Source organism: Dendrobates tinctorius, unplaced genomic scaffold (genome assembly GCF_039654945.1).
Source record: "Dendrobates tinctorius isolate UK_male_01 unplaced genomic scaffold, ASM3965494v1 ptg000070l, whole genome shotgun sequence".
NCBI classification, from domain to species: Eukaryota; Metazoa; Chordata; class Amphibia; order Anura; family Dendrobatidae; genus Dendrobates; species Dendrobates tinctorius.
In genome coordinates, this window is record NW_027361738.1 from 63,385,566 (window position 1) to 63,410,199 (window position 24,634).

General features: G+C 46.8%; 1 protein-coding gene across 9 annotated transcripts in view; it reads left to right on the forward strand.

Annotated features, from left to right (window-relative positions):
- Positions 1-24,634, forward strand: part of ABI1 (abl interactor 1) — a 67,461-nt gene that overhangs the window by 23,499 nt on the left and 19,328 nt on the right. For 5 of the 9 annotated variants that reach the window (XM_073581758.1, XM_073581754.1, XM_073581760.1 and 2 more), the window contains exons 3-7: positions 12,676-12,852; positions 20,700-20,714; positions 21,449-21,549; positions 22,194-22,334; positions 23,561-23,661. In XM_073581758.1, the coding sequence (XP_073437859.1) occupies positions 12,676-12,852; positions 20,700-20,714; positions 21,449-21,549; positions 22,194-22,334; positions 23,561-23,661 (535 nt within the window). The remainder of the gene's footprint in view (positions 1-12,675; positions 12,853-20,699; positions 20,715-21,448; positions 21,550-22,193; positions 22,335-23,560; positions 23,662-24,634) is intronic. The other 4 variants (XM_073581755.1, XM_073581761.1, XM_073581763.1 and 1 more) reach the window with 1 other exon arrangement.

Here is a 24,634-nt window from a genome sequence, read left to right on the forward strand (position 1 = left end):
GTTTAAACTTCCTCCTCCAATTGCCGCTGCTCCAGGGATTCTGAAACACTTTTTCTTCTTCTTCTTCTTCTTCTATGTCCCTCCGTTCTAAATGTATGCCTCCTCGTAATAAAGATGCAATTTTTCACTTTTACCAACTGGGCGTATACCGCGGGACTTCTTGGTGGGTGTGGCTGTCTTTTAACTGGCCGGCGTCAGGGCTGTAATGGGAAACACCCACTGAAGTTCTGTGGCCAGTTGTTCAAAGAGAGAAGTTGCAGCATTATTACCCAGGGGTCTAGCTTAGAATTAGGGGAAGGGGGCACAGAGGCAAAAGGAAAATATGTTCCAGAATCAGTGGAAACACCAACTGGAGGAGATAACTCTGTTTCCATTAAAAAAACAAACATGGCCACCTTCTTCCTAAAACTGCTCCACACCTGTGCTGAGTTTGTATGTGGTATTGCAGCTCGGCTCCACTGGAGGAAAATCCGCCTCGACCATAGACAGATGGGGGCATGTAATGAGAATTTTAGGTTCTCTTCCTGGTAGGATTATATATGTTCCTTACAAAGACTTGGAGGTTCCATCATTTGTCATAAATGTCATTCATGTATTTGCTATAAACGCCGCTGTTCTCCTGAACCCAGGAATGGTTTTTCTTGTTTTTTCCCTCCCTCTTGCCCATATGCAAATCTAGTCTTGTTAGCCAAGTGGGCGTGGTCCTCATAAAAGTGGTGATACAAACACTCTTGGCAAACAATACAGGGAAGAGCGGGCCATATCTCAAGAAGGGAGAGGCAAAGGACCAAAGGAAAACCAACGCCAGATTCAGGAGTACAGCGCCATTTACAATGCTAAAAAAGAGGCATATTTATGGCAAATGACAGGTCCTCTTTAATTAGACATTTTGGAAGCCAAAATTAGTGCAGTCACTTCTGCACCGGTCTCTCGAAAAGTCATAATTCCGTAAGGAAAAAATGACTACTTCTGAGGCTCCAAAACAAGACCCATCGCTGACCATGTTGGATAACAGCAGTTCCCATAAATTGGGTGAAATATACCGTATCCTGCGCAGGTTATTGTATTGTCTTAAAGGGGCAGTCTCAATTTTGAAGAGTATCTATTGGAAAGGGGATAACGTTCCAATCGCTGAGGATCTGACCATTGGACCCCCACTAATCCAGAGAATCTGGGGCACTGAAGAACCCAGTGTGAATGGAGGTCATTTATACGCACTGCTGCTCCTCCATTCATTCTATGGAGGCAGTGCTGAAGACCAGATGAGCTCTTGCCCCTTAGTTAGGTAATCCCTGCATGTGTTGCAGCTGTCGAACAGTCATGAGACATGCAGTCGCAGGGACTCGAACATATTCGAGCACGCCAGAGACACCGTTAGCACCCGAGCATGCTCAATTAACACGTTATCAGAGAACATTTGATCATCCCAAATGTTGACCCCTTGTTTGGTTGGTTGTCACTTCAGTCTTTGAGCTGAGCCACCCATGTCATGCAGGGCTGCAATAGTGATAACCCATTTTTTCTAGGCTCTTGAATATGGAATATATGAGACAACCCCTTTCAAAGATGCTTTCCAGGACTTTGATATTAATTACTTGTCCAGTATGAGATCGACGAAGGTCCAACTGCCGATGTCCCCATTGATCAGGTGATTCATGAAGCCTTTCATTGTTTACAAGACATAGTGCCACATATTTAATAGTGGCTGTGCCTGGTATTACAGCTCATTCTTATTTTTTGGGTAGGTCAGGGCTGCAGCAAGTTGCAGTACCTGGCACAACCACTAGAGAAAGTATGGCGCTGTGCCTAGAAGACAAAGCAAAAAACTCCTGTACTCTGTAGGTAGGCTTAGTGCAGTCTGCGATCGGCGGGGAACACGGCGGTGTTTGACCTCTTGAAGGTATAATGTTTCCTGGTTATCTCTTCTGTGGGTCCACAAGACTTGACCCTGACTTATTCCATGAGATCTAGGTGTGAGTTTGATTCATGTTCTGGTAAATTGTCTTCTCAAACCCGACAGAACTTTAAGAAAGACATGTCTGGTCTAAAAATATGACTGGCGCAGGGAGTCCTGGCTGGTAGCGTGCCATGGAAGAGATCAATTACATGCCAGTGAGGCGGCACTAACAGAGGCGTGGGAACAAGCTCGTGATTTAATGCTCTAGATAGCAAGTTGTCTGTTTTTTAAAGAGGAAGTATGACAGGCAGAATAAAAATAGTTATCCAGAGAAATGCCCCTATCTATGAAATGAGCCCTCGCCCTACTCACAGACACAGGAAGAGTTTTTCAAGCTTTAAAAACTTTTACAGTTTTTTTTTTTTTTTTCCCCATGGCTCCAGCGACTCATTTCCTGTATACCCTGATGCATGAATATAGTGACATCAATGGGGACATTGATTGCAGCACGCGTGGTCAGGAAACTTCATCACACTGGTCGTATATCCTGAGTGGGGCTCATAAAGAGTTATGATCAGACTGACTGAAGGGTGCTCAGTTGACTCATTCCACAGCCAGCAATGAACAGAGAGCAGCTTCAGGTCTTCTAAGGGGGCTATTGAAGCAAGTAAATAAAAAAATAAATATATATGTGTGTTTGTTTGTTTTTTTTTTTTTTGTTGCCGCGCTATTGCAATAAATGGTGATCAAAACATCACATATCTATCTGTATCTAGTATCAATAAAAATGCCAGCTTAGCGTGCAAAAAATAAGCTCTCAGCTAGCCCCAGATCCCGAAAACTGGAGGCACTATCTGTTGAAAAATGGCACGGCTTTTTTTTTTTTTTTTTTTAAATTCTTATTTTATTCATTACTTAATTAAATAAAGAACCCATACATGTTTGGTATCTATGAACTCTTTATAACCTGGAGAATCATAATACACGGTAAAAATAGAACCCCAAAAAAACAATTGTGGAATTGCACTGGATTTTTTTTCCCTTTTCCAGTACACTATATGGTAAAGTTAATGGTGTCATTTAAAAGTACAACTTTTCCAGCATAAAACCGCAAAAAACAAGTCGTCGCATAGCCATGTTGAAGGAGAAAAAAAAAAAAAAAATTATGGCTCTGGGAAGAAGGGAAGCAAAAATTTAAAAAGGCGGGGGGTTGAACAAAACAAAAATGGCCTGGGTGTGAAGAGGTTAAGGCAACGGGTGCATTTTTTTTTTTTTAAAACTTTTTCACCTCCATATTGCTGAATATGACAGTGGCACTTTATGGCAGATTTTAATTCAGGAGCCAGTATGTTTCACCCATAGCCTTTTGGTTATTACCTTATATACTCGTGTATAAGCCCCCTCCCTAATTTTGCCACAACAAACGGGGAAAACATATTGTGTATAAGCAGAGGGTGGTGCTGCACAAGGTTAGTGGTGGCTCAACAAGATGCTCCATAGATAAAAAACAAAACAAACAAAAAAAAAAAACCTTATGCTGCTGCACAAGGGTTAATGCTGACCCAAGAATATGCTCCATAAATACCCCCCATATATTGCTGGTGCTGCAATTTAAAAAAAAAAAAAAAAAAAAAAAAAGACATACCTCTCGTCGCTGGGGGCCTGGTGCCGGTGTCGCCGCTTGCTCTCAGGCCTTGGCAATATTTACCGGTCCCCGATCCATCGCTGAGCGCCGCTGTCCCCTGGTTCTCTGCAGTGATGTTCAGCAGAGGGCACGCACTGACTACGTCATCGCGCCCTCTGCTGGACGTCACAGCCAGAGGACCCGGAGACAGCGGTGCACGGCGGTGGAACGGGGACAGGTGAATATTGCTCTGCCCCCTGTCATACTCGCCTCCTCCTGGTGCAGGGTCTTCTCTGCAGCCCCTGCTTCTCCCTCGGTCGTCTTCCTGCATTCAGCGGTCACGTGGTACTGCTCACTAAAGTAATGAATATGTGCATATTCATGACTTTAATGAGCGGTACCATGTAACCCTGAACACAGGCGCAGGAGACATGCCAGGACGGCGTGAGTATGGTCTGACAACCCCGCTCCCCGACCGACTCACATATAAGCCGAGAGGAAGGAGGGGGGGGGGGGGGGACTTTCAGCCTTAAAAAAAAAAAAAAAAAAAAAGCTGAAAATCTTGGCATATATGCGAGTATATACGGTACTTCTACATTTGCTGCAGGTGACAAAGTGCAGGATCCTGTAAACAGTCCTTACGGGGGGAACTGTATATAATGTCAATTGCTGCTTATGGTAATAAAGGCATCGTTTTGGGTTCTTTAACACATGCTGTGTATTTGCGGGCCGTTTTTGCGGCCCCAATCGATTTCTATGGGGCTGCAACAACAGCCCGCAAAAATACATCGGAGCGCCGCGTCCCGTATGGCCGTATATACGGCCGTGAAAAAAATATCGCGCTTGCTCGACATTTTTCACGTCTTAGGCCGGTTTCACATTTGCGTTTAGGGCCGCAGCGTCGGCCTGCGCACGGCCGCCGCTAAGCCCCGCCCCCTGCTGCTGCTCCTCCGGTAGCTCCGTCTCCGGGCGCGTGACTCTGCATGTGTCATGCGTCCCCTATCTTTATCACTGAGGACGCAGGCCGTGCGCAGTATGCGTTTTGGCGGCGCCTGCGTCCTTTTGACCAACCTGTTGCAATTTGGTTGTGCTCGGCGCACCGTCAAAAGGACGCAGGTGCCGCCAAACGCATACTGCACATGGCCTGCGTCCTCAGTGATAAAGATAGGGGACACATGCAGCGTCATGCGCCCGGAGGCAGAGCTACCGGCGGAGGCGCGGCAGGGGGCAGGGCTTAGCGGCCGTGCGCAGGCTTACTCTGCGGCCTTAAACGCAAATGTGAACCCGGCCTTATGGACACGGCCTCCATTTAAATCAATAGTACTGCAAAAACAACGAAAAACGGCGATCCGAGAAGGTTTTTTGCGGTCCGTTTTTGCGGGAGACTGCAAAAAACCCGGCATGTGTAAAAGAACCCTTTCTCTGCTCACCATAGAAAATGCTTTTTTTAATAATTTATTTTGTTTTTTTTATAAACCCAACCCTGAGGTTTAGCTGCTAAATCCAAAAAGGTCAAATTATTAAGAACTACCCGTGTCTTTATTGCTTAGTGGGGTATTTGGGCATTGTAGAAGTGGGTGCAAGTAGCCTGACATTTGTCAGTCTCTCCCTAATATAAGCCTCATCATATTGAAGCTGTTTTTTTCTTGCTACTCCGTTGTTGTTGTTGTTGTTGTTGTTATTATACATTTATACAGCGCCATTTATTCCATGGCGCTTTACAGGGAAAAGGGGAGATATAGACAAGTACAATAAACGTGTAAGACAAGGGACACACGAGTACAGAAGGAGAGGGGATCCTGCCCGCGAGGGCTCAGTCTACAGGGATGGGTGAGGATATACTAGGACAGGGTAGAGCTGGTTGTACGGTGGTTCAGTAGACCCGAGGATCATTGCCGCCTGTAGGCTTGTCGGAATAGGTGGGTCTTCAGGTTCTTCTTGAAGGTTTCCGTTGATGGTGAGAGTCTGATGTGTTGCGGCAGAGTGTTCCAGAGTATGGGGGAAGCACGGGAGAAGTCTTGTATGTGGTTGTGGGAAGAAGAGATGAGTGGGGAGTAGAGAAGGAGATCTTGAGAGGATCGAAGGTTGCGTGCGGGTAGGTACCGGGAGACCATGTTACAGATGTATGGAGGAGACAGGTTGTGGATGGCTTTGTATGTCATGGTTAGAGTTTTGAACTGGAGCCTCTGGACAATGGGAAGCCAGTGAAGGGCCTCGCATAGCGGGGATACAGGTGGATTAGTCGGGCAGCAGAGTGTAGGATGGACAGGAGTGGTGCCATAGTGCTAGAGGGGAGGCCAGAGAGTAGGAGGTTGCAGTAGTCGAGGCGGGAGATGATAAGAGCATGCACTAGTGTTTTTGTGGTTGAGGAATGAGCGGATCCGGGAAATATTCTTGAGTTTGAGGCGGCAGGAGGAGACAAGGGCTTGGATATGGGGTTTGAAAGAGAGGGCAGAGTCGAGGATCACCCCAAGGCACCGAGCATGCGGGACTGGGGAAAGAGCAGCCATTGACATTGATGGATAGGTCTGGTGGAGGGGTAGAGTGAGATGGGGGGGGGGGGGGGGGGGAAAGATGATGAATTCTATTTTGTCCATGTTCAGTTTGAGAAAGCGAGCAGAAAAGAAGGCTGAGATAGCAGACAGACATTGTGGGATTTTGGTCAGTAAGGAGGCGAGGTCGGGTCCAGATATGTAGATCCTGCGTGTCATCGGCATAGAGGTGATACTGCAAACCGTGGGATTCTATGAGCTGTCCCAGGCCGAAGGTGTAGATGGAGAAGAGTAGGGGTCCGAGGACTGAGCCTTGAGGAACACCAACAGACAGGGGGAGAGGTGAGGAGGTGGTGTGTGAGAGGGAGACACTAAATGTTCGGTCTGTTAGGTATGATGAGATCCAGGATAGCGCCAAGTCTGTTATGACAAGAGATGAGTCTGCAGCAGGAGGGAATGGTCCACGGTATCGAAGGCAGAAGACAGGTCCAGGAGGTGGACAGAGTAGTGTCGCTTGCTCTTGGCGGTTAGGTCGTTAGTGACTTTAGTTAGGGCAGTTTCATTTGAGGGGGATATATATTTATATTTTCCATACTCTATACATTTATTCTAGTAAGCAAAATCATCCATCTGGAAATATGGCACCGCTGTATGCACTGCACGGCCCGGTTAAGAGTGTAGCAATAAATGTTTGACAGGGACACAGGAGCTCTTGTGACCAAGGCAAATCTTTCTAGCAGCTTGTAATGTGCTGCTGTAACCTGACGCATGCGTGGCTCGGGTAAATGTGTGGTGTATATCTCGTTATGGAAAAAGCCACAAGAAACCACCATGGCTATAGACAGAATTCACCGGGGTTTCCTTTTCTTGTTCGCCTTATTGGGGGACACAGACCATGGGTGTATGCTGCTGCCACTAGGAGGCTGACACTATGCAAAAAAAAAAGGTTAGCTCCTCCTCCACAGTGTACACCCCACCGACCGGCAGGGATTTCCTCAGTTTAGCTTAGTGTCAGTAGGAGGTGGACACGGGTCTTTCATTAGACCCATATCTACCTCGTCGTGCGTCGTTCCTTTACAGGTTCTACGGAGGGATACAGAGTGAACAGTCACATCTGTACTCCCACATGGAGTCTGCGAGTACGGCGTGTATTGCCACCCCGTATCCTTGCAGTTCTCCGCGACAGGACCAGCAGCCCAGACGGACGCCGACACCAAGACGTGCCAGCGACTCCAGGGGTCCTTGTCGCCAGTCTCCCACCCACTCGCCTACCAGAGCCTGTCGGTTGGAGGAGACACAGGAGCTCTTCAATCCAGGTAATGGATCGGGGATGGGTGAGTATGGCCTTTTTTATTTTACCTGGCTGCCCATTCCCGACGGACAGGGGGTCCTCTTCATTGGCACAGGGATGCGGGTGCTGCGGTTCTCCGCAGCCACCCTACGGGCACATCATCCTTATATTGCTGCCCTCCGCTCTTCCCCTTCCCTCCCCCCTTTCTGGGAACAGAGAGCACAGGGCCTCTCCCTCCCCTTCTTCCATGCTGGGAAGCGGCTTCCAGCGGCGGCGTCCTTGTCCCGACCTCCGCGCCGACCCCCTGCTGACAGGCGGCCGCCGCAACTAATTTAGGCCACGGCTTCTGTTCGGGCCTACCGCAGCGTCGCGGCCACGCCCCCCGCCCCTTTCTTCTAAGCGGGCTTTTCTCCAGCTCTCCCCAGGCCCTCCCCCCGCCTTTCCCTCTCCTGCTCAGCCTGTTATGGCCAGAGGGCAGCGATTGGGTAACCTTGCGGCGAGCTCCGCCCTTCCCCTTCTCCTGGACGCTCGCTTCTCTACAGGCAGGCACCATCTTCACAGCCTGTCAGCCGGACGCACATCTCCGGATATCCAGCAGCCTGTGCTTTGGGGACACCGGTCCGTGAGTAGCTCTGCACTGCAGACTGACCCTTCTCCGCCTTCTGTCCCCCAACCTTCCGGCACTACCAGCCAGCGTTAGTCGCAAACGACCCAGGCGAGATCCCCAGCCGGAATCCTCTCCTAGCCCCATCTCACCGCATAGCCCGTCTCAGCAACCTCCCTCTCGGGCCTCCTCTCCCGAGTCAGGTGAAGCGTTTTCGGACAGGTCATCTGAGGGGATTTTAGAGCTGGATTCAGACCAGGATGCGAACATGAAGGTCACAGTGCAGAACCTCATTGCAGCGATCCATCATACCTTCGATATTGCTGAATCCCCTGTGAAATCCTCAGATCAGGAGGTTTCATTCAGACGGGCAGAAACTCCCTCCAGGGTATTTCCTTTCCATTCCGAGTTTGGAAAGATTTTTACCAGGGAAAGAGAAGATCCGACCAGACGCTTTCAAAGAGGGAAGCGTCTCGGCGTACTCTATCCGTTTGCTAAGGAGCTCACGGACAACTGGTCTGCTTCTCCCTCGGTGGATCCGCCCGTGTCCAGGCTTTCCAATAACACGGTTCTCCCGCTTTCAGGCGTGGCGTCCCTAAAAGATTCTAATGACAGGATTATAGAATCCCTGGCAAAGTCTGCTTTCGAAGCGGCTTCAGCGGCGGTATGTCCAATCTTTGCTTCATCTTGGGCAGCAAAAGCCATAGCGATGTGGGCAGACGGCCTCCGTCGGGGCATCCTAGATAAGGCGCAACCGGAGCGTTTGGCCGATCTCGCCAATCAGATCTCCCATGCGGGGGACTATCTTCTTTCCGCTTCCTTGGATGCAGCATCCTGCGCAGTTCAGGCGTCAAGCAACGTTGTTGCAATTCGACGTACTATTTGGCTAAAGGCCTGGCAAGCTGACTTGTCTTCTAAAAAGTCCCTCACTAACCTGCCTTTTCAAGGGGTGCGCCTTTTTGGGTCCCAATTGGACCAGATTACTAAGGACGCCACCGGAGGCACGAGTTCACTCCTCCCTCAGTCCAAGCCTCGCAGACCTCCACTAAGGCGTCAGTTTCGACCCTTTCAGACTTTCCGCCGTTTCAATACGGCGGACAACTCCTCCAATCAACAGAGACCGCAGGCACGCCAGGATAGGAAGAAAGTTTCTTTCAGACCCACTCCTTCCTGGCGATCCCACTCTTCCCAGGGCAGACCGTCCAGATCTAGATCTGGACGGTCTACATCAGCATGACTATCGTCGGGCACCCGAGGGGCCCTTCCAATTGGGAGGTCGACTTCTTTTCTTCAGAGAAGTTTGGCTGGCCTCCGTAGAGGACGCTTGGGTCAGGGAGGTCGTATCCTCAGGATACAAGGTAGAGTTCGTCTCTCTTCCACGGGATCGTTTCTTCGAATCCTGGCCTCCAAAAGATCCAGCCTTGATCCCGGGGTTCTCTACGGCTATCGCCTCTCTTCTCAGTTCTGGAGTGATTGTGCCCGTTCCCGAATCAGAGCGCTTCACAGGGTTTTATTCGAACCTGTTTGTAGTGCCGAAAAAAGGCGGCGCAGTTCGTCCCATCTTGGATCTCAAGCTGCTCAACAAGAGAGTCCGCCTTCGCCACTTCCGAATGGAGTCGCTTCGCTTGGTCATCGCTTCCATGGAGGAGCAGGAATTCATGTGCTCAATAGACATCCAAGATGCCTATTTACATGTTCCAATCTTCTCCGGACATCAGAAGTTTCTGCGTTTTGCGATTCGGCAGCACCATTACCAATTCGTCGCACTGCCCTTCGGTCTCGCCACCGCTCCCAGAGTCTTCACGAAGATCATGGCTGCGTTGATGGCTTTGTTGAGTCAGTCAGAGGTCTCGCTCTTTTTCCGTACCTCGACGATATTCTGATCAAAGCTCCCTCATTTCAACAGGCTCACCAAAGTTTGTTAATCGTCCTGGACACTCTTTCCAATTTCGGGTGGATCGTCAACAGGAGAAAGTCCTGTCTGGTTCCTACCGAACGTTTGGTCTTTCTAGGCCTACTGTTCGACACTCGTCGGTCAAGGGTCTTTCTCCCTCAAGAGAAGATCCTTTCCCTGCAGCAGGAGGTACGATCACTGCAGATCACACGATCCCCGTCCCTCCGTACAGCCATGAGGGTCCTGGGAAAGATGGTGGCGGCGATAGAGGCGGTTCCCTTTGCCCAATTTCACGCCAGACCTCTCCAGCAGGCCATTCTGTCGAGATGGAACAGGTTGCCTCTGTACCTGGATCTCCCTGTCCATCTTTCATGCCGGATCAAGCGGTCTCTCAACTGGTGGTTGACGTCACCTCTCATCCTATCGGGTCGATCCTTCCTTCCCATTCACTGGCAGATAGTAACCACAGATGCCAGTCTCCTCGGCTGGGGTGCAGTGTTCCGCAACCACACTGTTCAGGGTCGATGGTCAGATCGGGAATCAGCACTACCGATCAACGTTCTAGAGATTCGAGCGATCCATCTGGCTCGTTCACTGGGAGAGGCTTCTCAAGGGACTGCCTGTTCGGGTTCAGACAGACAATGCCACAGCGGTGGCATATGTCAACCGCCAAGGGAGAACACGGAGTGTCTCAGCCCTGGCGGAGGTGTCCAAAATTCTTCTTTGGGCGGAGATTTCCGTTCCGACAATTTCCGCGGTCCACATCCCTGGCGTAGACAACTGGGCCGCCGATTTTCTCAGCCGCGAGGGTCTCGCGGCGGGAGAGTGGTCCCTACATCCGGAGGTGTTTCATCGGCTCTGCCTTCGGTGGGGAACCCCGGATGTAGATCTCATGGCGTCTCGCCTCAACAGGAAAGTCCCACAATTCGTGTCCAGGTCTCGGGACCCTCTGGCAGTAGGCGCCGACGCCCTGGCCGTTCCTTGGTCCCAGTTCGATCTTCCCTACCTGTTCCCTCCTCTGCCTCTTCTTCCCAAGCTGTTGAGGAAGATCAAGGCAGAAGGAATTCCAGTCATTCTCATCGCCCCGAATTGGCACAGGAGGTCTTGGTTCGCGGACATTGTCAATCTTCTCGCGGACGCTCCCTGGAAGCTTCCGGACAGAGCAGATCTGCTGTCCCAAGGTCCGATTTGCCACCCCAATTCTCGGCCGCTCAATTTAACGGCGTGGCTGTTGAGACCGAGGTCTTGAAACGAACTGGATTTTCCGACCAAGTAATTCAGACCATGATCCGAGCCAGAAAGCCATCATCTTCCAAGATCTACTACCGTACTTGGAAGGCCTATTTCACTTGGTGTGAGACCAATGACATCGCGCCCATGTACTTTTCGCTCCCTTCAGTCCTAGCCTTTCTCCAGGCAGGATTGGAAGCGGGGCTTGCCCTCAGTTCCTTAAGGGGCAAGTTTCGGCGCTGTCCATTTTCTTTCAGAGAACGTTGGCTTCCCGTCCTCAAGTCAAGACCTTTCTTCAGGGCGTGGCTCACACGGTTCCGCCGTACAGGGCGCCCGTGGATCCATGGGATCTTAATCTGGTTCTTGAGGTTCTGCAAGGTTCTACCTTTGAACCTCTCAGGGAAGTTTCCCTTTCTCTTCTTTCTTGGAAGGTGGCCTTTCTGGTGGCCATCACCTCCGTCCGGCGCGTGTCGGAATTGGCAGCTTTTTCTTGCCGCTCTCCCTTTCTGGTGCTTCACCAGGATAAGGTAGTTCTGCGGCCTCCGCCCTCCTTCCTTCCGAAGGTGGTGTCCTCGTTTCCCCTCAATGAGGATATCGTGCTACCGTCCTTCTGTCCGAGTCCAAATCATCCCCGAGAGCGGTCTTTGAACAAGCTGGACCTGGTTAGGACAATAAGAGTCTATCTGTCTAGGACGGCTTCCTTGCGAAAGACAGAGTCTCTTTTCATTATTCCAGATGGGGCGCGGAAAGGTCTCCCGGCGTCAAAGGCCACTATTGCTCGCTGGATCAGATCGGCAATTTTGGAAGCCTACCGAGTTAAGCGTCGCGGAGCCCCTCCGGGGATCAGGGCCCACTCTACTCGGGCGGTGGGTGCCTCCTGGGCGGTATGCCACAGAGTTTCCGCGCTGCAGCTTTGCAAAGCTGCAACATGGTCATCGGTTCACACGTTTGTGAAATTCTACAGAGTCCACACCTACGCTTCGGCGGACGCCAGCCTAGGTAGGATTCTGCAGGCCGTGGTGGTGAGTCCGCTGGCCTGATGGAAGTTTGTTTCCCACCCCAGGGACTGCTTTTGGACGTCCCATGGTCTCTGTGTCCCCCAATAAGGCGAACGAGAAAACAGGATTTTTGGGTTGCTTACCGTAAACTGTTTCTCGGAGCCTTCATTGGGGGACACAGCACCCTCCCATGTTCTACAGCTCCTGTTCTTACTTTGGTTGAATGGTTACAGTTGAGTTGTTTGAAAACAGAACAATCTATTCTGTTACTTCTCCTACTGCTTTCTCACTAACTGCGGAAATCCCTGCCAGTCGGTGGGGTGTACACTGCGGAGGAGGAGCTAACCTTTTTTTGCATAGTGTCAGCCTCCTAGTGGCAGCAGCATACACCCATGGTCTCTGTGTCCCCCAATGAAGGCTCCGAGAAACAGATTTTATGGTAAGCAACCCAAAAATCCTGTTTTAATTGTTAACTTGATAAGTGGTTTTTTTTTTTTTTTTTTTTTTTATTTAACCAATTTTTGCATATTATCATTTTTTTCTTATTGTAATACTATGCAAATCTGGAAAGTCCACAACATACTGTAGAATTGCTAGAAATTCAAGAGATTTTCTGAACACTTAGCCCAAGTCTTTTCCCTGCAGACTGTGGACATCCACAAGGAGAAGGTGGCTCGCAGAGAGATCGGCATCCTGACTACCAACAAGAACACTGCAAGGAGCCATAAAATTATAGCTCCTACCAACATGGAGCGCCCCGTCAGGTACATTCGAAAGCCCATAGACTACACGGTGCTTGACGACGTAGGCCACGGAGTGAAGGTAAGAGATCGGTTTCTACGAATGCCCTCATTCGATGTTCTGTTCTTCTTCATTTCTTCTTTTTTTCTTTATCTAAAGAGTTAGTTTGTTCAGGCAAGCGGTCTCCCGTTACCAGGAATGGAAGTCAACTTGCTGACGGTTTCCATATTGTATTAACATTCACCGGCCAATTGTTGATCCGTGCAGGCACAATCCCTCCACTCTCATTCCTAATTCTTAGTGTAATACCCTTGCTGTAGGATAGAGGATAAGCTGCTGATTATTGGTGCTGATACCTTCTTCAGTCACAAGCACAAGGATGGAAGTGATCCCCCAAACCATTTCAACAGTGGCGGTAAAGCATGGGCGTTGCCACCCTATTCAGTCTATGGGACTGACTTTCTACATCTGTCCAATAGACGATGAATTTGAGTGTGCTATTATGTCTCCCATTCAAATGGGGGACTTGGGATCCCCATTGTCGAGTAACAGCGACCCAACAGCCATCCTGTGGTCGATTTTGCAAATATTTGTTCGACCCCCCCCCCCCCCCCCTTTAAATTCCACCGTAGTGGAGCCATCATGCCATGTCCAGGGAATTGTTCGCTGTGACGTAACCACCTGCGGTGACGAGTACGTTTCAGCTTTAAATTGCAAACTATCGGCCAGATTGCCTGCGTTACTAAAAAGAGAGGGTTAAAAATTGTCCCCATGACACAACTTCCTGTGCCAGTACTCTTGCAGCTCGTTGTGATCCCATTCCAACCGGGCATCTCGGCAGTAATTAAAGCTGATCGGCGGTTACAGACAGGCCGACCGCACTTTCCTGCTCACAGAACGATCGTTAATGCAATTCTTCTGCGCGCGAAGAAGAGAATACCATTGTTCTCGGCAGCACATGTCCATTTACAAAGGAAGATGTGAGATGTGCTGCTGAGGATCGTGTGTGAAAATCATTTAACCCAAGAGGTTTTCATTGATCATCCTGAAACAACTCACAGTCCAGGTGCAGGAAGTGTTGTCATGTGGAGCTGGGAGAATGTGTATTAGAGCATTCTATCTCAGAGCTGCGGTGTCGTGACTGACACAGTGCAGGCGTCTCTCCATGTAATGGGATTTGCCATCTTTAATTAGGTTCTTGTCTGTCTCCTCTTTTCCAGACTTTCTTTAATCTTTGTCTATCGGTTTACTGTATTGTGCTCATGCGTTATACCTAAACTCGAGAAATGAGTTCTGTGTGCAATTCCAACCCAATAGGAGATTTTTTTTTGTTTGTTTTTTTACCCCCCCCAAAGCACAAGGCCAATCTGTTCCCCTGCATTCCTTACCCCCTGGGGGTTATGACAGCTGCCCTGTACTAATTCCCAACTCTGCTGCGTCGCTGTGATATATGGCAATGCCTGACCGCAGCTCCGCTTGCATGTCCTCACTACAGAGCATGGCATGCCAGCTTTACCTCCATGCATCCCATTATATAAGTCGGCTGGCTTTCCGGTATTCATTTTGATAACGTCTTTTTGGGCTTTGCAGTTGAGATCCACCCACACTAAAAATCAAAAGAAAAAACACAGTGCCCTATTTCCTAGCAACAGAGCACGCTGCTATTTCCTAGGTGTCTGGAACAGATATTGGATGTTTGCAAAGTCCTAGCACCAGGGAAGATTGACGCTTCTCTCCCACACTCCGAGGATCACTTATCGCTGCAACGTGACAGCTAGGACTTGAGCTTCGTTGTATACAGCTCCCATACACTTTCCTTTTGGACCATTTATTAAAGGGGTATCACAAAATTTTCCTCTTTATTTATTTAAAAAAAAAAATAAAAGCGTTGTGTTGAAAGGAGCTGCACAGGATTAGGAAAACCTGAGCACGCAGACATATGTCATCAGAGAAGTTCTTTGGAAAGAAGGGAAGGAAAAAAAAAAATCAAATTGGCCTCTTGCTTAAGGGGTTAAACACACATTAGTTGGGTGGATTTGTTTAAAAAGTAAAAGCTGTGTTCTGATTGGTTGGGCTGCGTTTTTTTTTTTGTAGGTTTTGATAGGCCTGGTTTCCTGTACATGTCTATAGAGGCTTCCATGCCATTTCCGGGTGAAGAAACCATGAAAGTGTAGGAAGCTTGGTGCAGTCAATCTTCCCCAATATAGTGGGCGATGCTGGGAAATCTTAGCGCTATTGTGATGCCCATTCAGAGTAATTGGCGACCATGTAATGTATGATGCATTCGGTCCTCCAGAGCGCTTGGGTTTCTGCTCTGGCTCATTAAGAAGGATCCTATGAGCTGCAGTACCAGACACCGCCTAGTGACAAAAATGGCGCTGTCTTGGAATGAAAACCCTTTTCTTTCTCATCATTCACAACATGCTTTTTATCTGATGCTGCTTATCTGCTCTCTGAACATAAGGATCAGGCATATAGTAGGTGAGCACGTCTGATCCTTCTCTGCACCGACAGTCTATTGAGGGGAGTTTTCAGAGACCATTGTAGACTTTAGATGGTTGATGGCTGCGAGAGATATTAAAGGGGTCCATCTTGTTCATAAGATGTTCCATAAATGGATAGTAGATGCTGGTCCTGCTAATGGGACCGGACCCCCTTCTGTCTCGAAGGGGTCAATGATGAGCGCTGTTGTGAGTGGAGAGGTGATCTGTATTCTTGGCACCTCTTCACTGAACGCCGCGCACGATGGGGCGCACAGCACTTGTGAGATGCAGATGCCATTGGTGAGAGCTGAATCTTCCATACATTTATGGCACATCACGTACGGCAAGGGAATACCCGTTTAATGTGAGACTGATCCCTCTACAGAAAAATAGCGTTTTCATTCAGCTTACACAACATTTTTCCATAAATTAAGAAACCGTAATTTTAGCTGCTTTTTTACTATGATTTTAGACTTTAAAGGGAACGTGGCAGGTTTTGACTCCCTAAATAGCAGAGGTGATAATTGGCATCTGGAATCATTGGTAAAAGTAGAAAATCGTGCTGAGCTCTGCTTCTCTGGCAGCGCACATCACGGATAAGCCCCCGGTGCTCTCCAGTCACGCCCAATATTTACTTGATTGACGGCCCATCCGGCACATTTACATACTGAGCGGACATCCGTCATCTGAACAGTGGGCATGAGGGCATCTCCGTGCTGAACTCCGCCCTGATGACTGGGGTGCAGCATGATGACGTTTTCACTGATGACTGCTACCTGTGACCAGGGCTGTGGAGTCCGGGAAATTGGGGAGTCAGAGTTTTGGCTTACTGACTCCACAGCCCTGCCTGTGACAAACTCTTCCTTGGATGCTAATTATCATCTTTATCACACTCTGCTTTTACTCTCCTTGGGAATTTGGACCTGACAGGTTCCCTTTTAAAATAGCATAAATGACCTATATACAGCACAGTTGATGGCAACATACAACACCACAGAGCTCTAATTTACAGCTCTGGTGCAGCTGTCTATAGATCACCCAGAGGAACGCATATGTACCTCCAGGGAGGTGGTCACTTTCATTCTGACTTCACATCATGTCATTGACCACAGAGGCTGCATTTTTTTTCTTTTTTTCTTTAGAAGTTGTCCCATAAATAACACATATATCAACTCTACACGGAATAAGCGATTTGTAAGACTTCTTAGAGTTGGGATACTGAGACCTCCACCGAAACCGAAAAAGTCCTTTGCGTGAATGGGGCAGTTGTGAGGATGTGTCCACCACTCCTCTAGACCGTGAATGGAGCAGTTGTGAGCATGTGCGACCACCACTCCTCTAGACCGCGAATGGAGCAGTTGTGAGCATGTGCGATCACCACTCCTCTAGACCGCGAATGGAGCAGTTGTGAGCATGTGCGACCACCACTCCTCTAGATCTCGAATGGAGCAGTTGTGAGCATGTGCGACCACCACTCCTCTAGATCTCGAATGGAGCAGTTGTGAGCATGTGCGACCACCACTCCTCTAGATCTCGAATGGAGCAGTTGTGAGCATGTGCGACCACCACTCCTCTAGATCTCGAATGGAGCAGTTGTGAGCATGTGCGACCACCACTCCTATACATATTTTCACTATCGCTCCATTCACACAGAATACTTTAAGACCCCTGTTCTTGTGATAGGTTAGAGCCTTGTGGATGGGTGATACAAGCTGCTTCTGACACAGCGCCTTTTAATATATTTAATAAAGGACACTCAGTTTGGAGGTGCCTTCCTTAGTGTATATATATGGTTTATGGTTTTTCACCCGTCAAATTCTAACTGAACAATCTATTCATATGGATGTGTACTCTCCACTTCTCCTGCTCCATATAGCTGCTGGGATGGATAAAGAATACCCCTTAGTAATCACTCCGTATTTCTTGTTCTGATGCCGCCATGTCTCCTCTCAGATATTGAATATTGGGCATACTCTGCCATTACTCGGCTTTCTCTATTTCCAAGAGGCTGCACGTCATCCTGTACCTAAACCGATATAGCTGAGCTACCCGCGGTACTAAATCAGGAGTTTTGTACAGGAGTCTCATGGTTTTATTATGTAATAAGAGAAACTCTTGAAATGTCTGATGAGTAACGCCATTGTCTCATAAGATAGATATTCTTCTCCTGGAGTTGTGAGAGCAGAGCAGCCACACAATTATCCACAATCTGCTTTCTCTCCTGCGAGCCTATTGTTCTGCCAGTCTATATAATCATTTCCATCCCTTCTCCTGAGAGGGCTCGGGGAGGGTCTCTCGTCTTTCCTAGGCTTCACGAAGATTTATTTTTGCCTTTGTCTTACATGATATATGTATGACCTAAAGGGTATGTGCTCCCCAGCTGCAATCCCACAGGACCATTGGCGAGTCTGAATTTGTAAGACTGGAACAATCTTTTAGTAAATGTGCGTCGCCCTGATGCGCGTCTCGCTGGTATTGTGTAGGTTAACCTTTTGGATTTGCATATACATAATTGTAATTGCACCCTTCGTCATAGGCAGATGTGAAAATGGGGAAATTAAATTCTTTATGTATTCCCTGTGGTCTGACTACAAACACATGTGATTTCACAAAGGTATATCATCTAGGACTTGTCTATTGATGACCTATTCCTCAATATCGGATCGGTGGGGTTCTGCCTCCATGATGCGTTTTGAGAAGTGGTATTAAACCGCATCTGTTCTTCCCGAGATTCCTGTGTTTTTTTTTTTTTTTCTCCTAGTTTTTAGTAAGCCACAAAAGTTTTAAACCCGCACTATATGTTTTACTATGGCATGGGTTTGAAGCCCAGAACCATATCTTATGCCTTCACCTTGCCTGGGATCGGTTCGAAGAGCTTTTCCAAAAATGATCGGTGAATGAATAAACTGGATTCTTTACTAGTCTGGCAAGGATCAGATGACCATGTATCAATATGAATTCATTAACATTGTTCTAGTTCCAATTGCCACAATCCATCATCTGAAGGTTGTAGCAGACGTGCTGCGTCACCTCGCCCGCCGTGCCCCGCTGATCCTCCTATGCTCTTCCTCTTGGCTGTGCATGTGCTGACATTTCTCTCTTCTCTTTGATGAGGAAGTTGTGGTGTGTAACACGTCGGCGGCAACAGCTGGCAAAATAGATAGGAGGCAGTGCGCTCTGATCCACTTCCACACTTACATGACTTCCATGAGGCTGCAGCCTGCTCTTTGCTTGTCTGCTAGGTTTTTCTGCGGTGGAGCACGTACCTTGCATGCACTTTTTTTTTTTTTTTTTTAATGCTATTATAAGAAGACTTCAAACTTGTTGGTCTGTAAAAAAAAATTTTGGTCTGTAAAAATTTAGTTCTCTATCATTATTGCATTGACTATATTGCTGGCACCTCCTAAATGGCTGACTTTCAAACCCTTCCAGGAAGATTGGCTCATGCATCTGTGTCTTGGAAACCAATATTACTATCACCGGGATTCATTAAAGAGGACACTGTCAGCTGATCAAAAAAAAAAATCTGTTAAATACCTTGAAAAAATCCCTAATCGCCCTTGATTCTGCTGCTCTTTGCCGTTTTGCATTGCGTCTCTCCATTGCAGAGATATTCAGATTTGTTGCTTTTGAAGCACAGTATGAGAAATCTTTGCTTGCAGATCAACTGTGCGTTTCTTCGTCAGTTTTCTCTGAAGGTGTGTGTTTTCACTCATTCCTGCCATTTATTGCCAATCACATGGAAATGTCTGGGAGGGAGATGTGAACGTGTATACCCCCAAAGAAAACTAAAGTTGCTGGACTGCAAACAGATTTCACACAAAGCGCTCCAAAAGCAACAGATGTGAACATCTCTCCAATGGACTGACACAACGCAAAACTGAAGAGCCTCAGAATCTGACTAGTTCAAGGTATTTAGCTCAATTTTTGGAGCAAGTGGAAAGTCCTCTTTAAGTCATGGGTCTGGTTAGGTCCATCTAACCTACCATGCTATTACTTCTACAGTTCTGTAAAACTTTTACTAAACTTAAACTCAAGGGTTACTTTTTTGCTACCTTTTATTCTAGCTTACTTGGCTTCCTCAGTGTTTTCTTGGCCTAGTTTCACTAGTTTATAACCCACAAATGGTCTCCTCTGTTTCCATGTTGATAATCAACATAACCAGTTTCAGACAAGTGGATGTATTTTTACATAACATTGGTGAATCGTGAACAGGTTACTTAGGTGACCTATCCCCGAGGAAACAGGAAAAGAGAACCTATAAATTCTTTATATTGGGGAACCCCATGTAAGAGTTGGGGAACCTGAAAGTTTTTGTGGAAAGTAAAAAAAAAAAAAAAGGCTAATTTCATTCAGCCATACTTTTATAATCCATCCTGAAAGGGAGATGCCAGCAAGGGTCGAACGTACCTACTGTCTTCCTATTGTGGGAATAGTGATTCTTTTAGTAGCGAGACCGACACTAGAGGTGTGATGTCCTTGGTATTTTCTCAAAATATCTTGGTTCATGAAATTTACTTCTCCACTGTGCATAGACCAGGGATGAATGAATCCAAGGAGTATGGTACCTACCCAAAAAATGGCCAAACTCTTAACCCCCCAAAACCACCCCAGTTCCTCTAATTTTACTCTTCCTCTCTTGACCCAAATAAGTATTGTTTAAATGATCTTTTTCTAATTAACAGGAGTGGTGCCAAATATTTTGCATCGTATGTTTATCTGCAATTCCAATGCTTAGTGTGGTCTCTCTGCACCTAATCCGAAGATTAGGCGGGAGGGTGACATTAAAGCGACATTTTGAACATTGAAAGCTTCTACCGAGGCTAGGCCATGGAGGAGTAATTATCTTAACCATTCCAGACTTATACACAAGATAATGGAAAAAGGTCTGAGATATAGGTCTTGTTTTTGGAACCCATATCTACGTCAAGAACAATGGTCCCAAAGCCTCATTCCATCTGGATGCAACCATTGACTGCCATCTCACCAGACAGGTTGACTGTCTTGGGACCCTTCTTCTCGACATATGTGCTGGTCTCCGAGGTAGGATCCACATCTGTCAGATATTCATAAGTCTGTGGTTGGGTTACCTGTTTAATATTTAATAGCTGTCTCCTTGGATCTCTGTTGATCAGCAGAATGATGGTGCCTCAGAGCTCCCGTAAGCTGGACACCACAGAATCAATATTGATTGAAGGAATTTTCTGAGAATAACCCATTTTTTTTTTTTTCCTCGTTCCTGGCTCCAGGAGTGGCCTTTCTGACTATCTTCAGTATTTTGTCCATCCCTGGTGTAAACAGTGGATTTTTGACTTTGTAGATCGATTCAAAGACCAGAGACAGGAATCTATTGGAATTCTTTCCATGTATGTCTAATAAGTGACCTCTCATTGTGACCATTTTATTAATCTTTACCTTTCTGTTTCTCCCTTTGCCATCATTAAGTGGCTAAAAGCCAAGGTAAGCAACGCTCTTTGTCATTTCATCCCATCTGATCCCATAGTGCCAGTAACCGCGGCTGCCGATCTATCCACCCACTTCCATCTTTCTTCTCTTCCCCATCCTGTTGGATATTCAGCGTAGCTTGATATGACCATGTAGCATTGATGTATTGACCTTATAGTTGTGGCATAGCCATTTGTCTAACCTTATCCTAGCACTTTTCACATTTTGTAAATTCCTTGCTTTCTCCTCTTGCATTGTATTATGGAAGGCTTCCCAGACAAGTTGGACTAATTTCTGTGTATTTAGGTTTATTTAAGGACATCTGGTCTTCCAAATTGATTTTTGCTCTTGTACAATTGTCCTTGAATCTTATATATGTGTAGTTGTATTTAAGGGGGATTCCACAATAGTCATGTCAAAGGAAAACTATGATTGGGGTCTTTAAGTTGATGTACTTACTAGTTCCCGAGACAAGGGGTCACGACGTTATCGCTTGTAACTTGCCAGATTGCCAAAATAGAAATATTTCTCAATTTTCACTATGTGGAGAAAAAATATTTTCTTTTACAAATGTGTTAGGATGATGATGGGATTTTGACACATAAATGCCAAATTAATATAGGCTACATGCCTACTTGATCCTTGAGCTGCGTCTGGGAACCCTGACTGCCTAATATAATCTCTAATGATAACCATTCCTGTTATGTGCTATAAATGAATTTCTGACATTTGCCATTTTTCCCATCCAGCATGGAAGTAACCAGGCGGCGAGAACCGGGACATTGAGCAGGACAAATCCTCCTACACAGAAGCCGCCAAGTCCACCGATGCAGGGCAGGGGAACCTTGGGGTAAGAATATAAAGGAAAAACTTGTTTAATTATTTTTAGTCAACTGTAATCTGTGGAGGACCAGTGAAGTAAGTGTTCAGTTATCCTGCAGCACTTCTGCAGGTGAAACGAGGCATTACACATTTCTTACTGAAATTAATCTGGCTGCCTGTCCTAATGCTTGGGCGTATCGGGTCCCCTAAAGCCAATGACCCTATTCGTAGACGCTCCTGGCCAAGAAATGATTGTCAGTAATTGGAGTTCCCCTCTTATTAACTCAAGATTCCCTAATATGGTATTTGGAAACTGATTTTCTAAACCAAACTGTTCTTTTTAGGCCGGGGTCACACTGGCGAGGAATACGGCCGAGTGAGAGGCGCTAAAAGCACGCATTAGACACGGACAAATGATTCTCTATGGGGTCCCTCGCACCAGCCGTATATTTCTCATCCGTATTAGCGTAAAACCTGATGCAAATCAGGCTGGAAGTCGCTGCGGGCGTGTCAGTACATTTGGACTATGCTTCTGCCACACCCCTAGTGCACTTCCCAACTGATTTGCATATGATTTTTACACTAGATTGTTCATGGCTGGCACATCGTATATTTTGCAATCGCTGGAAACGACCACTGAATAAGGAGCCATCTTTAAATTTCTTGATACAGGCGGAATACTCCGTATAAAACCCTGGAACCCGTGAAGCCTCCTACTGTTCCTAACGATTATATGACCAGTCCGGCGAGGCTCGGAAGTCAGCACAGTCCAGGCAGGACCGCATCACTGAATCAGAGACCAAGAACACACAGGTACTTTAGGTCGATGGAGTTTATATTGGAGCCAGCCTCAAACTTCAGGAAATAGTTATTCAAATTTTTCCTTTTTTTTTTTTTTTTTTTTTTAACCACCAATTCCAGATTTCTTCTTGCTGTTATTGGATTTTGTTCCAATATAGAAGAAAAAAACCTGGAATTAATAGTAATGCAAAAAAAACCACAGTATGGTCGTCACATTGTCAGTTTTTGAATTGCTTAAAGGGAGCATGTCAACAGTTTTGTCTTGTATCAACTAAAACGATCACATTATTCTGCGCCTATAAATACTCATAACCCCATGACTCCCCCTGTATAACCTCCAAAAAAACCTTAAGTTCTCCCGCACTGTATGGTCATCTGGTCGGTCCAGTCTGATGGTCGTAGTTTCGAGCCTCTCCTTCCCTTGTCCCGACTGCTTCTTGCCATCTTTCTTTTAATTGATGTGGTTGACTTTTTCTCCGTCATCCCCATTGCCGGGCTAAATCTTGTGCCTGCACACATAAATCGTGGCTCGTGCATGCGCACTGTGCTTTGACCTACTGCGTGCGGATTTATGTTTTTGGCTCTGTCTGCGTTAGGGCAAAGCATTGTGTGCAGTATTTTTGCCCTGCAATGTCATCAATTCAAGGATGCCGGCGAGCAGCAGCCGGGGGGAGGGATGGAGAGGCCCGAAATCAGGCCTATCATCGGACCAGACTGACCGGATTACCATACAGCGCAGGAGAACTTTTAAAAGCTTTTTGGGGGGTTATAGAACCATTTACGGACTTCAGCATGGGGCATGGAATAACGTGATGGTTTTAATTGATATATGACAAAACTGGTGGTGATATTACGAATTGTACGAAGTTGTCGATTTTTGGCATAAATTTTCTATGAGGAAGGACAGCACAACAAAGTTGCAAGACAAAGAGATGCCATGATTTAGACTTTGGTATGAGGAGCTTCAACACCACAGTTGTCTTCCCAATGATATGTCTATAAATATTAACGATGCATCCATGGATCTTTCTAGAAAGGTTATAATACCTCCTTTCTCCCACATTATAGGGGCAAGTTTCATAGGGCAGAAGATATTTAGTATGGCGGGTCGTGCCATGCTGATCTATTCCTGCTCTGGTCCAGCAGACTGTTCTCTACAGACACATAAAGACCTGTAAATACTGAGATATACCTATGGTAATATCGCAAGATCTCATTTTGCTGTTTGTCATTGGCAGTGGAAGCAGCGGAGGGAGTGGAAGTCGAGAAAACAGTGGCAGCAGCAGCATTGGCATTCCTATCGCTGTGCCAACACCTTCACCACCAACTATTGGGCAAGGTAGGGCTGTTTGTTCTGATTTTTGTCCCCATCGTAATCGCTGTGCTTCATCTGAACGGATTCGGAAGTTAGAACTGCGACACTAGGGAAGACACTGCCTACGTTGGTGCGGGAACATTGTCCTCTCCACACCACGGATCTTGACGCTAACATCGGCAGCTTAAGAAGAAATTCTTAGTCAGTCATAGATCTGTAGAAACGTTCCGTCTCCCTGTGAACAAGTGATTCAGGGTCTACAGGAACATACAGTTGAGTTCAAAAGTTTACATGCCTTGTCAGAATTTTTGCTTTCTTGGCCATTTTTTTTCCAGAGAATATGAATGATAACACCAAACTTTCTCCACTCATGGTTAGTGGTTGGGTGAAGCCATTTATTGTCATATTATTGTGTTTTCTCTTTTTAAATCATAATCACAACCCAAAACATCCAAATGACCCTGATCAAAAGTTTACATACCCTGGTGATTTTGGCCTGATAACATGCACAGAAGTTGACACAAATGGGTTTGAATGTCTAATAAAGGTAACATCCTCACCTGTGACAAATGCCATGAAAATTGTTTGGGATGCAAAGGAAAACCCACAAATAACATCAGCTGAAATACAGGACTCTCTGAAAACTAGCGGTGTGGCTGTTTCAAGATGCACAGTAAGGGGGCACTTGAAGAAAAATGGGCTGCATGGTCGAGTCGCCAGAAGAAAGCCAAATGACCCTGATCAAAAGTTAACATACCCCAATTCTTAATAACGTGTATTGCCCCCTCTGACATCAATGACAGCTTGAAGTCTTTTGTGGTAGTTGTGGATGATGATCTTTATTTTCTCAGATGGTAAAGCTGCCCACTCTTCTTGGCAAAAAGCCTCCAGTTCCTGTAAATTCTTTGGCTATCAATTTGGCTCCAGTATTTGCTGATAACGTGCTGCATTCAATTAATCTTTTCTTCATCTTTGGCCAAGTTTCCTATGCCTTTGC